The 13,128-nt window shown below is 36.3% G+C and overlaps 2 protein-coding genes across 3 annotated transcripts; one reads left to right on the top strand and one right to left on the bottom strand.

The window, feature by feature from the left end:
* Window positions 1–1,411: 1,411 nt before the first annotated feature.
* LOC147513232 (putative calcium-binding protein CML13) lies at window positions 1,412–2,192 on the top strand. Its single transcript, XM_086596248.1, has one exon. The coding sequence runs from the start codon at window positions 1,511–1,513 to the stop codon at window positions 1,952–1,954; it is 444 nt and encodes a 147-aa protein (XP_086452374.1). The 5' UTR covers window positions 1,412–1,510; the 3' UTR covers window positions 1,955–2,192.
* A 3,925-nt stretch (window positions 2,193–6,117) lies between these two features.
* Window positions 6,118–12,818, bottom strand: LOC147513231 (alpha/beta-Hydrolases superfamily protein). Of its 2 annotated transcripts, none has more exons than XM_086596245.1 (8): window positions 12,416–12,818; window positions 11,735–11,860; window positions 10,974–11,072; window positions 9,412–9,554; window positions 8,515–8,623; window positions 7,448–7,555; window positions 7,211–7,351; window positions 6,118–7,136 (listed from the first exon to the last, which is right to left on the bottom strand). In XM_086596245.1, the coding sequence occupies exons 1-8, from the start codon at window positions 12,485–12,487 to the stop codon at window positions 6,594–6,596; spliced, it is 1,341 nt and encodes a 446-aa protein (XP_086452371.1). In that variant the 5' UTR covers window positions 12,488–12,818; the 3' UTR covers window positions 6,118–6,593. The 2 variants fall into 2 exon arrangements, with proteins under 2 accessions (XP_086452371.1, XP_086452372.1); XM_086596246.1 differs by lacking the exon at window positions 12,416–12,818 and adding an exon at window positions 12,111–12,357.
* Window positions 12,819–13,128: the final 310 nt, after the last annotated feature.

Genomic DNA, 13,128 nt, shown 5'->3' with positions numbered 1-13,128 from the left:
GGAATTCTAACTTGTAAGGCTGCAACTCATGGTGGTGGTGGGGGAGGGACAAAGCATTTACTAAACCACCAACCTTCTGAATCGTGATATTAATTTCTTCAACAATAAAAATAAAAATAAAAATGAAGTTCAGTAAAAACAAACTATAATATGGAAACATAAATTTAGGCCCAAACACATAAATTGACCAATAATTTCGGTTTTAGGCCTGAATGAACAATAATTATGGTTTTAAGCCTAAAACGAGCTGACATCAACATCTATCATTAATAATTTCGTTATAAGGACATTTTCGGGCTAACGTCAGCAAATTATTTTTTATTAATACCAATTATGACATTTTCTGATATACATGCAAACACCATTATGCATGTATGATATGCACTGCATGTACATACCAACATACACACACCATTATACATGTGTGTAACAAACATGCAAACACTACTACCACACATGCACACATCAATATACATGTGTCTAACAAACATACAAACACCACTATGTATATATGATATGCATTGTATGTGTATACTAACACAACATTTTGATTTTGATTTAACTGATAAAAACTTAAATAAGGGTAATATCGTCTTTCAGCAGTGGTCAACCCAGTTTGTTCTTAAGCCATAATTATCTGCAGACCCAAACTAGAAGCTAAATTAATCCCTAATTTTGTCCTATGGGCATGTTCTCTGATGTGCAAATAACTTTCGGACTGGGGTAACATGACGTCCAAATCTGGCCCAACAAACTATCGGTCCATGTATTATCAGGCTAGATCTTTAAGTTATCGGTTCTGATACAATTGGGCTGGCCTATCATGGCCCGTCCTCCTGACAGCCCTAATTGCAGAACATGGATTTTCAGCCGTTGCCTATTCATTGCAAATTGTATGTGATTAAGCCACTGAAAATTTTCATGTGGTAGCATACATATTGGATGACAACAAAGAGTTATTAAGAATCCATAAGATAAAGGGAACTGACACATGAGTTATAGAGTAAGCTTGGATGGTAATTAGGAACATCATGCGTATTCATAAAGTTAGATATTGGAGGAAAACCATAGTTTTAAGAGAGGAGAATTTACACATATTAATACACTACATGAATTTGAAGATAAATTATATTGAAGTTTGCATTCCTGTGATGATCATTTGGCTACAAATACTAAGTGAGGGGGAGAATGGTATCGCTTTTAAATTTAGAAGTGAAAAATACACATTAACTCAAATTTGAGCATGAATGATAACCAAAGAGTTTCGAAAGTTAAAATTACAAAAATTCAATTTCCAAAATCTCTGGTTGCAACTTGCAAGAAGCCCAAACACATTATTTTCACGGTTTCATACTTACACCCCACTACATTCAAAATTCAAAAACAAAACAAAAAGCCCAAACACAAAAATCCACTACCGCTAAAATTCACCCCCAAACCCGGAACATAAACTCCACTCTTCAGACCACAAAACAGATCAAATCAAAACAAAGAAAAAAAAAAAAAAAAAATGGGGAAAGATCTAACAGACGACCAAGTATCATCAATGAAAGAAGCCTTCACCTTATTCGACACAGACAACGACGGGAAAATAGCAGCATCAGAACTCGGAATATTAATGAGATCATTAGGTGGTAATCCAACACAAGCACAATTAAAAGAAATAGTAACACTCGAAAAACTCACATCCCCCTTTGATTTTCCAAAATTTCTTGAACTAATGCGTAAACACATGAAACTGGAACCATTTGATCGTCAATTAAGGGATGCATTTAAAGTGTTGGATAAAGAATCGACTGGGTATGTTTCTGTTTCTGATTTACGTCATATTTTGACTAATATTGGAGAGAAACTCGAAGGGGAAGAGTTTGATGAGTGGATCCGTGAAGTTGATGTTGGATCTGATGGGAGGATTCGTTATGAGGAGTTTATTCAGAGGATGGTTGCTAAGTGATTGTGGAAGATGATTTCAAGATCTGATTTTAGCCTTCTAGTTGTGATTGCATGTTTGGTATGTGGCTTTGTTCCTTCTGTTTAAGTATGTTTTTTTATTTGAATGGTGGAATCTTTATGTGGGATTTTGTTGTTTCTTGATTTTCTATTATGATTGTTTAGGGTAACTCTTATGTATTTATGTGTTTTATGTTCTGATGGAACATTATTTTGCTTAATGTAATTTGGTTTTTTTGTTACTTTCTGGCAATGCATTGAATGAATGTGAGGTGGACAATGTGGTTTATGTTCAGCATTAGTTGATTTGGTAGTGTTTTTTTAATACTCGAAAGGTTTGTGAAATCGCTTTATGGTATTTCAGGTTAGATTATGTAAGAGATAACGTAAGGACTAAATTTAGTATCAGATGTGCAAACATTGGGTTTTTCTTTTGGCAAGTTTAATGTTCATAAGTATGGAATAATTGATGAAAGTAACTGAGTGACCTGTGTAATTAGTGTCAAGGGTGGCAAGGCACTCAGTAATATTTTTCTTCAGGACTAGACCTTTTCAGACTTAATGAAAAGCATTTTATATTCTTTATGAGTTCCAATGTTAACTATCAAGAAAGATATGAGTATATTAAGATGTTTGAGTCATAAGATTTAAAACACACACAGACAGACATAAAAAGACACATTAGCATTTTTCTGTGGTGATATGTGGTTTGTCCTACGTCATAAACTAGAGATCAACTGTTGTGGTCTCTAATATTCCTTGGTGGAAACCTAAGAGTGTATTTGAAAATTTTCCATATGTTGTGTAGTATTTCGCCATTTACTAGGAGCAAGGTGTTCAAATTGTTTGTTTTGATTAGTTCAATGCCAAATGTTTCACACACTGAGTGAAACAGGAACAATAGAGACGCGTGAGATACTGAGGTAAGTACTTTTGTAGTAGAATCTGTCTCTGCTTGCAGCAGTTGAGAGAGAGAGAGACCTTTTTTTTTTTGATAAATATGCATCTTATTCATATGAAAAGAAAGAAAGAAAAAAGTGAGTAAGAGACTCACCAATACAAGGAGGTGTATAACAAAAAGTAACTTAGAAGTGAAAATCCTAGCTAAGATACACCTGAAATAACAGATCCCCACTCTAACATTAAGTTCCCAAAACAATATCCCCTTCTCTCCGAAAGCATCGATGTCCAAAGCCACAAGTTCGCTTTAATGTTACGAATAGTGGTTTCAAGAGATGCGGGCTTGCTGTTAAAGATGGCATCGTTCCTTGTTCTCCAGATAGACCACCACGTGGCATAAGGAACTAAAGGCCAAATGCCTTTCCCATAGGCCGTAGTATTTGGCGATACCCAACTATGAAGGCAAGAGACTACTGAATGAGGGCAGATAGCCTGGTTGATATCAATGCCCACTGGTTGTAGTATGTTTTGCTACACGCCTTTACTGAAGCTGCAGTGTAGCATAAGGTGGTCTGCAGTTTCATCAACTTGAGAGCACAACACACACTCTGCCTCCACCTCCTTACCCCATGTGCGCAGTTGATCCATTGTCAGTATCTTTCCTTGTAGTAAACACCAAAGGAAGAACTGCACTTTAGGAGGTACACCACTGCTCTACGCCATCGATAAGAGCTTCGGAGTTATAGGTTGTGGTGGGTAGGGCATGCTGCTGGCCAGTAGATTGTAAAATGATCGAGAACTGAAATTACCGTTGCTAGACTGCTTCCATACCCATTTATCCTCTTCCACCGAAGGGGTTAACCTTGCAAGAGCATCCAACATGCGAATGACACCGTCTATGTGCCACTCCCTTACACCATGCCTCAATTTGAAGTTCCAAGTCCACCCATTGTTCTCCCTAACCATATGATCTTTTACCAGCCCATCCTTGTCACTCGCATATCGAAAAAGCTCTTCAAAATCTTCTTGGAAAGGTTTATCCATGCACCAAGCATCCTTCCAGAATTTTGCTTTGTCACCCTGCCCCACCTGGTATGTGACATTTTCTTTAAGCCTACCTTTGGTAGCGAGAATGCCGCACCACAAACTGCACCCATAGTTCGACTCGGTAAGGCTTGAGCTGGTTCGAAAGATGAACAGCAAGAATAGACACTTGGGTATTGGGATCCAATGCTTCTCTATCCAAAATTTTGTACGGTAGTTCATATCTATATGCTTGGCACTCATTCAAGTGTTTAAAGTTGTGTTAGAATTTGTGATATCCAGATGATTTCTGTCACAATCTAACTGAGAAATTTGATCATCTAGAGTCGTTTCTTGTTATGATATGAGTGGTAGGTTAATCTTTTGTTGCTGGAATGTCTATAGGGTCCCAGCTCTGGAAAGTGTAAACACAGGTCATAAAATTGTCGACACTATGCTACATTCTACACATATTCAAGCCTCCAGTACTCCTAAAGCCATGTAGGATATTGTAGTGCTTAGTAAAGTGGTCACTGATCCCCCTTTAAAATTCTTCTCTTGTCTGTTGCAAGTCTTGAGAGGAGAACACCTTATTCCCCAGCTCAAATCTTTGAAGCAGAGATGTTGACCTTGATCACAAGATGTTTCTTGAAGTATGTTTTCTTTTTCTCGCATCCGTCCTTTATTGCAATGCTTGGGAAAAATATAGTTGCTGTGGTCTGCCTAACCCTTGGTGGATTATTATAAAAGATTGTATGTGAGATATATGTAGCGGGATACTCCCTAACTCAGTTCACTACAGGAAAAGATAAGAGACGTATGTCGATTCTTTTGATTGAGTTCCATGACTGGTAGATGGTTTATAACAGTCTTCTTCAGCCGTAAGTACCTGTGTTGCACAAAAACTTCTGCAGTTTACACTCATTACAGATATTTTATTGACCATGAATGAACAAACATTTGGTATCAATGTTCACATTTGAGACTATCTTGAGCTAAACAGTTCATTAATTTTATCTTTCCAGTTCAACTTGAACTTGGCAACTTTCTTCGTATGGCGTTTCTCTGTATTATGATGAAGGCCAGGGGTGACCAATAAACAATTTGTCAGCGGCCCTTTAAAATGTAAAGTTTTGTTTTCTGTTTTGCGGATCTTCTGACAAATGCATTAGTTCAGCTGTTCTGCTCTCCATCACTTGCTACCTGTGGAGTGTGGAGAGTTATAAGTTAGTAAGTGCTACCTGCAGGCTGCTAATAAAACTATCTGATTGATGTTGGATGTGGTGTGTATTTTGACGGAAAGTAGTTAGAATTCTGTGTCTGACAGTAGATGCCTGCTTTGGCTTATAATCCTCTAACTTTAGAAAATCTTTGGGGACGGTCGGAAGTTTGAAACCAAAATTCTTGGTAACCCGTAGTAATCGCCCTGTTCGTGTACTAAAAGTAGTTTCTTGCAAGAAAAACAAAATAAAAAATCGTCTCTTGCATGCCACATACTGTTGCTTGCAAAATCACAAATACAATCCATTTTTCAAATATGATTTGTGAATGGGAATGATTTAAGAATTATTCAGATGAAAATAGATCAGGTTAGGAGTGGATCTTTTAATCAAGAGCGTTAGATTCCGTTAGTGCCAAGCATGATTATTACTGGGTAAGATTACTAACTAGTTCTATTAAAAAAGATAAAAAATGTGTAAATTTGTCTACAAGGATGCCATTTGTCAAGAAAGAAAAAACGCCAGTGTGCCCAATGTTTTATGGTCGCAAAAAAGGGAATGCATCAACTCATCCCGACTTTGACCGGGAAAATGCAATCTATCTCAAACCACAAACAAATTGCGCAAACTGCATTAGTGTGAACTGTGGAGTGTTATGTGTTAGAAGAGTGATTTTGAGTTCGTTTATAAATCTCGTTTCGTAAATCTCGTTTCGTAGCTGTAGCTAGACCACCCAACGTCACGTATCCTCAAAAGACCACCAATAGCCAATTCTAACCAAACCAAACCAAACCAAACCAAACCATTCTCAGTTTCTCACTCGCAGTCTAGCACGGCAGCACCTTCTTTCTTCTGACTTAAAATCTGAAACCATTTCTTGCATTTTTCTTCTTCCGTCTTTTTTCTTTCATTTATTCATCTCTTAATTGAGTCAGTTTGCAAAAAGTTCGAACCAATCCTAAATGCGGTCAAAATAGACCGTATGAATCAAAATCATATATTTAGCTATGCGAAAACTCAAACCGCTATGAATATCTTAGATTATCTTGTCCATTAGAAATACAAATACGAAGACAATGTACCATAACTAAATTCCACTTATACAAAAGCTATACTGCATGTACCTGGTGCCCTGGTGGTTACACTTGAATACAGTGTACTTAGTGATTGTTCAGATGTGCACATGACCAGAGTTACAACTTAAAACTTGCACTCATTCTGCGTTTGCATTTACATATGCATTTCCAGTGCTTATTCCCAATGAAATAAAAATAAATAAATGTGGGGAAAAAGCCAGTACAGAAACGTATACAAACAGATGCATATGCACCATTTACATCAACACAACCTGGTGTCCTATACTCCTATGCATTCAGGCACTCAATCTCTCATGTCTATTCTGAAGAAGTCAGTTTGCAGCAAACAACGTGAACCAAGTAAAACTGTGATGAGTTTATAGCAATAAGAATGCACAATGAGTTTATGAAAATTTTGCGCTATTTAGTGGTTCTTTATCCAAATCATTAGAATCCACATTATCTGAATATGACGGAATCTATCATTGACAAGGGGGACTGGAAGCTCTCCATCATCCTTTGGAGGCTCATCAATGTCATTTCCATCGTTTACTTCACTGTCTAGTGAATGATGAGAACCCACAATATCTGAAGATGGCGGTAACTGATCTTTACAGGGAGGGCCAGAAGAATCTCTACCATCCTCTTGTGGATCATCAAGTGATTGACGAAAATCCATAATATCTGAAGATGGGGGTAACTTACATATAGAGGGAGGGCTAGGAGAATCTCTATCACCCTCTGGAGGGTCGTCAAGTGATAGATGAAAATCCACAATATCTGAAGATGGAGGTAACTGATATATGGGGGGAAGGCTAGGAGAATCTCTATCATCCTCTAGATGGTCGTCAGAATCATCACTTTTATCAACTTTCTTACTAGGGCCTCCAACCCCAACACTACCATCTCTTGAACTTCCTTGAACAAAGTCTGGACTAGCTTCAACTCCAACTCTTCTCAAATGTAACTATCACAGTGCATTTGCCAGTTAAGATAGAACCTATATGAATTATCAACTTCAAAAGAGTAAACCTACAGTACCTGAAGATGTAGGTTCACTTCATCTGGACGTGAAAGAAATGGAAAATCACCCCCAGTCTTAAGGTATGCTCGCCTTGCCCCAGGATATTTTTCACTCAGTTGATCTTTTAGTTGTTGAGGAATAGCACCGTAATCATTTGTCTGCACTTGGGAAAAAAACGAGAATTGGATATTCAAACGATTATTAAATATGTAGTTAAATAGATCACAAGTGCACAACAACTTTGGATAACTTACATCCATTATAGTGATAAATTGATCTGAAAGCAAAAGAGGTCCAACTGAAGCAGAATCAACAGTCAAAGTTAAACGTGATGCAAGGTCCTCCCTTGATAGTGTTTCGACCTGTGTAAAATTGGAAATATTGTGCATAGTCTCAGGAGCAAGAGTAGAAAGAAAAAGGAGGAAGAATTCAATTCTTGAGTTTACTTGCTTAGAAAGGGTATCTTACTCAAACCCACAATAAGGTTTACAATTTGGCAGTCACTTTTTATTGTCTCGATTTTTATTGGAAGATACAAGTCTTGTTATAAAATTTTCACAGTGGTTTGGTGATTGCGAAGTTAAGTCAATTCGTAAGGTAATACTTATAAGAGTTGGACAACCTATATTTAGGTGTGAACTATTTTCTACTTGAGATCTAATGAATAAAGAAGTTGCAAATTCCATGCATCCATTGTTCAAAGATGCATCTTTCTCCTAGAAGTACCTAAACCGACTGTTCATCATTTTATTTCATTTTTCCTTCTCGAATTTCTCTTCTCAAAGTAACTTCAAAGTTCAAACCAGAGAAAAAGTTTTAGTTCTCCATTATTAAACCCTGCACCATATCAAAACCTTCAATTATTCTCGATATTACCCAAAATCTACTTCCAATCATCTCTCTCCTAGTCTCCTGTCATATATAATTCACTTTTGCATGTGCAAATTATGACCTCAGCCTAAAGATTGGTAAACTACAGAGGCAAAAACAATGTGAGCAAAAAACACATTATTGTCTAATTTTTTCTCAGTAACTATTCTTGTCCAAGCAGACTAGAGTTTCCCGTAATTCTTATATTTTATTTTATTTTTCATTATTGATACTGTTACACTTCATTGATACAAAAAGAATAGTACAGGTATCTAATTTTAATATCTATACATAAGTAAATTGATAGCAGAAAGTTTCACTATGTTCTAAGTTCTAACCCATGTAACTTGGGTAATGTATTGAATTATATTGATTAGGAAGAAATTAAAACCATTGACAACAAGAAACTCTCTTAGAGGCACATAAATTTAATCCAAATATACTATATTACCTGGGAAACAACAAAGTCCACCGAGTCTGCAATAAATGGTTCATGTGGACCATCACGGATTCCTGTTAGGATGTATCGCTTCAGCAAAAAGGAAGGCGCCCAACCAACACTGCAACGGAGATAGATACACAAGTCAATGTCAAGATTTAATGTTGCTAAGATAGTGTTACTGGTAAAAGGTTAAGCGCAGTTTTCAAAGTGGGGACAAACAAGATCATCTGAGAGAATAAAGAGATGTACTACGTCTACTATACGATGAAGTTATAAGGACTAAAATCGTCAAAACTCATAACTCAGAAGTATGAAGTCAAAAGGAATAGAAATGTTCCACCAGTCTAGTACGAGATTGGGTAATACATTTTACGACTATTCTCTGCTTCCCATAACAATGTCCAACTGTCCCTACTATGTGTAAACACATAAGGCATGACTAGATTAACTGATGTTGCAAGCAAGAATTTTGAAGGATATATCAACAATATGCATATAAAATCGGTATCCTCTATACAAGATATAGTGAGTCTCACTTCATCATCGGTTTCAAAAAAATCCAACAAGCATATGTTACCTGAAAACTTAAGTGTGATTGGCACTGTTGGTGAAAACAATATCAAATATTGCATTGTATCAAAAGCACCAACCCTGAAGCCTTGAACGCATTGATAAAATGAACTTCTATTGCAGGATTTGCACAGGAGTAATATATTGGCGATCACATTATTGCCAATCAAGATGCCAGATGATACGCTAATTCTACTAGTGTGTTTCATTCATTTTACGTTCATGCTTGAGAAAGAACTGAACCCATGCAAATATACGGCAAAATTTTGTTATAGCATGATATAGTAGAACTTTCCGTCTCCTGATCATATCACTAACAACAGTTAGACAACATACACAGGAGCCCATGGCATTTTAGCAGAGAAACTGCGTGTTTCCAGAAAAGAATTTGAAAGAATCAACGATTTAACACGCCTAGGACGGTATTGAGCAAAAAGTTGTGCCAAGAATCCTCCAAGAGATGTCCCATACAGATGTACCTGTTAATTGAAGATTCATGAGCCTACTGAAGATACTATAAGCTCTCAGTAAGTAAAGCAACAGAATTACTTGCTGATTCAGAGTGCAGAAGAGTGATTGAACTCCTTTAACCAGTAACCAATAGTGAAGTTCCTAACTGATATGGGTCAAACACCTATGTAATTGTCTTTGTGAAAGAAGGGGATAGGGAGAATGTATTGACATTACATCTTCAATGACTACTATTTCGTCTAAACATGCAAATTTGAGAAGAAGCATTCTGCTGATTTTATCCGCAACGGTGCTAAATCTGACAGATAGCCACATGATTTACCACTAGATTTCCTTTATCCAAACAATCAAACATGAAACTAACTGAAGACCTTTTTGCATGCATATGTTCAGAGCACAATGACCATTATGCAAATCTGACCAAGTAAATATGTATACTTAAGTAATAAAGTTACCGTCAAAAGGGGTTTGTATGCTACAACACATCCTTTTGCTATTAGAAAATAATGATAGATGTCTACATCTCTTACTTGATGTATTTTGTGAATATAATACTTAGGTAAATAATACATGCGTACAATGATGCAAACAGAAATGTTTGTGTTTCGAATTAGTGGATGTGGAAAAATGTTTGCGATACGTGATACATATGGAAGTAAAAAAATTCTTTTTCCAATTAGACTGAGTGGTAAATAAAAAAGGTACACATATGTATTATGTAATAAAACATGAATAATCTTCTTTTCTTTAAGAATCTAATAGTTATAGGCACACATTCTCATTTATTGCCGTCAATGTGCAGGTAAGAACTTCTATACTTTGGAAGACTTGGTCCATGAAACCTTTAGGCTTGCATTTGGACTGGTAAACAATCGCCGTAAAATATCTTGTGGTAACAAAACTATATTAGGATTCGTGCTGTGAACCACAATGTGAGAAAATGATGGTGATTCCATCCTTGGGGGCATAAGAACAACTGAACAAAAGATGATGCTAATGTGAGGGCAACCCTTCAAGTTTTAGGCTTTTAGCTATTAGATGTTAAGATTGAAACCTATTGCTCCTCTGACACACATGTCTTTGGCCTCGAGGAAACTAAAAGTTGAGCATGCGACATTCGGACAGACAAACTATCATGCATAGATTAAGAACAAATTGGATGAGCCAAAATCATCAAAAAACCAATCAATAAGATGAAGAGATGAAAGTTCTACAGAATGCTCAAGATACACTCAGATCAAGAAAAGGTGAAAGTTTTAAAAGTTGTGGTTTACGAACTAAGATAAACATAATTGGTTCCAAAAACCTTCGAAGTGCTAAAAATCAAGAAACCACTCAGATTAGATTTACTAAGAAAAGTAAACTTCCATGATGGAAACCCAATGATGGTCTATAAAACAATATAAAAAATGAGATTAGGAGCTTACATGATGAACATCGATAGCATCCAAAAACTTTTCAAATGATTGAATCCACTCCTGATGATTCCATACATGTGGTATGTCAACAGAAATCACTCGGTAACCCTGAAACATAAATTCATAAATCAAGGGATCAATAATATTAATTTTCTTAAAGCTAATACAAAAGTTCCATGTAAGAGAGTTAAGAGAATGCTCTTTATGGCCGTCCTATTGACCTCCGATAGTTGTTAACTTGTTTTGCTTCTTTATTTTTATAAAGTAGTTTTAAGCGGACAGCATGTTTCACAGAATCTTATGAACCTTTCAAGAATCATGCATACTTTTCTATCCTCAAATAAGAGTATGTAGTTTGACCCCATCCTTCCCTGGGCCAGTTGTGTATTTAAAGGAAAGATCTCTTCCTAGGATAGAGGATTTCTTATCTTCATAAATTGGAAAAATAAAACAAAAAAATACGTCGAAGGTCTCTTTGTTTCAAGTCTTCTGACAAATAAGGAGCTAAAGTGGTTTTCTCACTTACAATTGTTAATAGTCCTAAAGGAATCTCTTTGACAATAAAGAAATGAGAAAAATGTCGATACCATAAATCAATAAGAACAAAACAGGTTACCATAGTGTAAGTTATCATACGATATAGCATATCAATTGTCACAAACAGGAGTATTGAGCTACACATATATATTTGAAAAAAGATGTGTATTGCATATTATATTCGTGGATTGGAAGAAGACCAATACTTATAAAAAGTGGCTAAAATTCCCTACCTTCATGGACAACAACATAATCTGCTTGTAGTATACTTCAGCAGTCTGTGCCGTCCCAGGGAGACAGATGAGTGGGGGCACATCCTTCGGACCAAAATCATAATATCGCCACAATTTGGAAGCAATCTGAGAGAAACAATAATTTGTGTATGACATTAGTTAGAGTGACAATAGTAAAGTGGAAGCAGGGTGTCTACACAATTGTATAAAAACATGAATTGCTTTCTATGCTAAACCCTGACGTCTGGCAAAAAAATAAAAATAACGAGCACCAAGGAGTGCTTAGCCTCTTTTTGGAACATTTGATCACAAAGGAAGATGTGGTCTAGAATATATAACTAAGTTAAATTGTTATTAGAGAATGACCATATCTAACCTTGAACGACACAATTACAAGGTGAAGCTTGAAAAACAGTTATGGTTTAACTATCTGCGTTCGTTTTTCTATTATAAAGCTTAAGAGCTCATAACTAGAAACATAAGGAGCGTGTAAAAGAGTAGACGTCGGTACTTGGACCATGTGAACAGTAGTTGGCTAAAAACTCAGTTGAAGCTGGTTACTCAAAATAAGACCTAATAATTCGAAAAACAGTGCTAAATGGTCAACGGACCTGAACCAAATCGCTTATACAATATGAATAAAAGTGGAAATATAAAGAATAAGAAATAGAATAAAATTACAGAGATCTTGTGAAGAGGAACTTGAGACTTGAAGTGAACATAATCACCAGGCGCCGAAAAGACGCCTTTCATTCTTATTATTATTATTGCTGTTCAAGTGGAAACTCTTCCATCTAAGAATTATTATAGCGACTTCGTATCCAATCAGCTTTATTTGTTCCCAATTATTTTATTTGATTGATTGAGGAGATGACGAGAGACGCACGTGGGCCTCCACCACAGAGTATAAAAACTCGTTTTTTCCTCGTTTCACCATTCACTCGTTCACCAGCTTCAACTTGTCCAAACTCGACCGCTTTGGACCATTGCTCGGTGTTCTGGCCCGTATAAGTTTACTTTTTAAACCCTGGTGGTGTTCACTCTTGTTCCTGCGTCTTGTGCAATTGTTAATTTATTAACTTTTTACTTTGTGATGCGAATAACTTGTTATTATTCATTTGAAACGAAATGTTTGTTAACGATTGTTTATGGCCTTTTTTTGTGGCTTGGTGTATGGGCTTGTGGCTAAAGATTGAATAAAAGTAGATTTATTAAAGAAAAAAATAAAAATAACCACTTTCCTAGAAATTTTAAAAAATATATACTTAGGCTCAAAAACCAACAAAGCCCAAAATTCATAAAGCCCAAAGCATGTTTTCGAACCCCAAAGCCCACAAGGAGAGTCAAGTATGACGGTACTTTAAATCCACTTCCATAGTTTGAAAGTGCGATAC

This window comes from Coptis chinensis, chromosome 3 (genome assembly GCF_015680905.1).
Source record: "Coptis chinensis isolate HL-2020 chromosome 3, ASM1568090v1, whole genome shotgun sequence".
Classification (NCBI taxonomy): Eukaryota; Viridiplantae; Streptophyta; class Magnoliopsida; order Ranunculales; family Ranunculaceae; genus Coptis; species Coptis chinensis.
This window is presented reverse-complemented; position numbering and strand designations above follow the sequence as displayed.